This window comes from Penaeus chinensis, chromosome 1 (assembly GCF_019202785.1).
Source record: "Penaeus chinensis breed Huanghai No. 1 chromosome 1, ASM1920278v2, whole genome shotgun sequence".
Lineage (NCBI taxonomy): Eukaryota > Metazoa > Arthropoda > Malacostraca > Decapoda > Penaeidae > Penaeus > Penaeus chinensis.
This window is the reverse complement of record NC_061819.1, coordinates 20,104,170-20,106,669: the sequence shown is the minus strand read 5'-3', so window position 1 is coordinate 20,106,669 and position 2,500 is coordinate 20,104,170. Positions and strand designations below refer to the sequence as shown.

At 29.4% G+C, this 2,500-nt stretch overlaps 1 protein-coding gene across 1 annotated transcript in view; it reads left to right on the top strand.

The window, feature by feature from the left end:
• LOC125044104 (U-scoloptoxin(05)-Sm1a-like) overlaps nt 1–2,500 on the top strand; it is a 21,753-nt gene that overhangs the window by 12,075 nt on the left and 7,178 nt on the right. Inside the window, exon 2 of the mRNA XM_047640969.1 lies at nt 1,655–1,727. Within this exon, the coding sequence (XP_047496925.1) occupies nt 1,658–1,727 (70 nt within the window). The 5' untranslated portion in view covers nt 1,655–1,657. The remainder of the gene's footprint in view (nt 1–1,654; nt 1,728–2,500) is intronic.

Here is a 2,500-nt window from a genome sequence, read left to right as displayed (position 1 = left end):
AGAGAGAGAGAGAGAGAGAGAGAGAGAGAGAGAGAGAGAGAGAGAGAGAGAGAGAGAGAGAGAGAGAGTTAAATGAATTTAAAATAAACAGGGAATTTAGATATACGTGTGTGTGCGTGTCTATGTGTCTGCGTTTGTATGTATGTCTTTTATATATCATAATGTAATTCTTCACAGTAAAAAGTAGTTTTCATATATCTTTTTTTTTTTTTATTGATAAAATGAAATCGATGCCACGCTGATTCATAGAGTGGCGCGTTCGTGACGTAAACGTGCGTTTAACTCACGCGAAACGGAAATCAATCACGTGGTATCGTATTTTCTGTGCATTGGTGAGTGGGAATGAATGAACGGAAAGGAGGTGAAGAAAAGAAGGATAATATAAAAAAGGAGAAGAGGAAAATTAAGAAAGGAGTGAAGAAAGGGGGAAGAAGGCAAGAAGAGAATTGGAGAGAAAAGGAAAGAAAGATAGAGAGAGATAAAACAAAATAATACTGATATTTTTTATATACATACAAGTTCAGCTTCACGGTTATCCAATGCATACGTTGTTTCTATTGCCATGGATACGTAAACAATCCAAGAGCTTTTTATTTATCCATGGGTTAAAGCTGGGTATATCGAATTCTCTGATTATTAGACCTGGTGTAATATATGATCCATATGGTATATGTGATATATGATACTGAAGCATGTACCGATTTTTATTCACAGTAACTAATCTATAAATATGAGTAAGGCACATCTTATTCTAAAAAAAAAAAAAAAAAAAAAAAAATCTATATATAATTATCTTATAATATATAAGTATCTCATTCAGGACAGATCTACACTAGCGATGTTAATGATGCTACCAACGACGATGATCATGATAATGATACTGCTATTAGTGATGATTATAATGATAAGAAAGGACTAATATGAAATCAATAATTGTGGTGATGATGACGATAATTAAAGTTAATAAAATAGTAATTATAATGATGGTGAAAATAATAACAACATCAATTGTAAAAGACAATAATCCCTACTACTACTATAATTATTATTGACATCATAATTTCTATTCTTACTATTAAACTACATTCACCCTTATATCATATCCCTTACTACATTCACTCTTATCTCACACAATATTATTTGGGCACAAAATATTTTCTTAAACACCAAATATAGAGAAGTCAATCTCTTGATCAAACTCGACGTTGGTGACAGCTTGTCGACGCGGATCGATGCTGACTTGTCCGTTTCAGGTCAAGTTATATTTACAATTTTCAGAATCATATGCATTCGTGCATTTCAGACACGTGACGGGGGACTACGGTATTTTTCAGAATGTTTTGGTTTTATCTGAAAAAGGATTTAATTGCGTTATCCGTTTTTGATTAATTTGTCCGTTTTTATTCTATTTTAATTAATTAGAAGCTTTAAATACCAAGTGTCTTGTCCTTTTTTTCCCCCACTTCTCAATACCTTGTACTTATTAATGTTATCCGTTGTTTTAAATCAATTTGAATATTCTATATAAATCTAATTAGGGATTTTGCTTATTTCTAAGTATGACTGTTCGTCATTTCCGTATTAATCTCTTCGGATATGCTTATCTGCTTTTTAAATAACAATAAAAAATATATCAATATTTTCTTCATTGCAGAATATGGCTGTGCTTAGAATATTCCGATGTCATCAGCTGATTCTTCTTATATTCTTCGTTCTCCTGAATAAAGGTATGTGGCTTTTTAGGACCTTACGAGAAACTAAACTTTTAATACAATCAGTCCTTATCTGATATAACGTGTAGTTAATAGGTGGATTTATGTATTAAATTTATTTCTCTGTTATTGCTTTGTTGTTTTTGCTATATCATTATCATCATTGGTGTTGTTATTATCATTATCAGTTGTAGTAGTATTGTTGTTATCATCATCATTCTCATTATCATAATTATTATTATTATTATCATTATTGTTGTTGTTGTTATTATTATTATTACTATTATTATCATTATTCTCATCATCATTATTATAATAATTATCGTAATTATTATCAATATTATTGATATTATTATTATTATCATTGTAATTATCATTATTAGACCAGAGTAGAGATAGAGATATATAGATAGAGATAGAGATATATAGATAGAGATAGAGATAGAGATAGAGATATATAGATAGAGATAGAGATATATAGATAGAGATAGAGATATATAGATAGAGATAGAGATAGAGATAGAGATAGAGATAGAGATATATAGATAGAGATAGAGATAGAGATAGAGATATATAGATAGAGATAGAGATAGAGATAGAGATATATAGATAGAGATAGAGATAGAGATAGAGATAGAGATATATAGATAGAGATAGAGATATATAGATAGAGATAGAGATAGAGATATATAGATAGAGATAGAGATAGAGATATATAGATAGAGATAGAGATATATAGATAGAGATAGAGATATATAGATAGAGATAGAGATATATAGATAGAGATA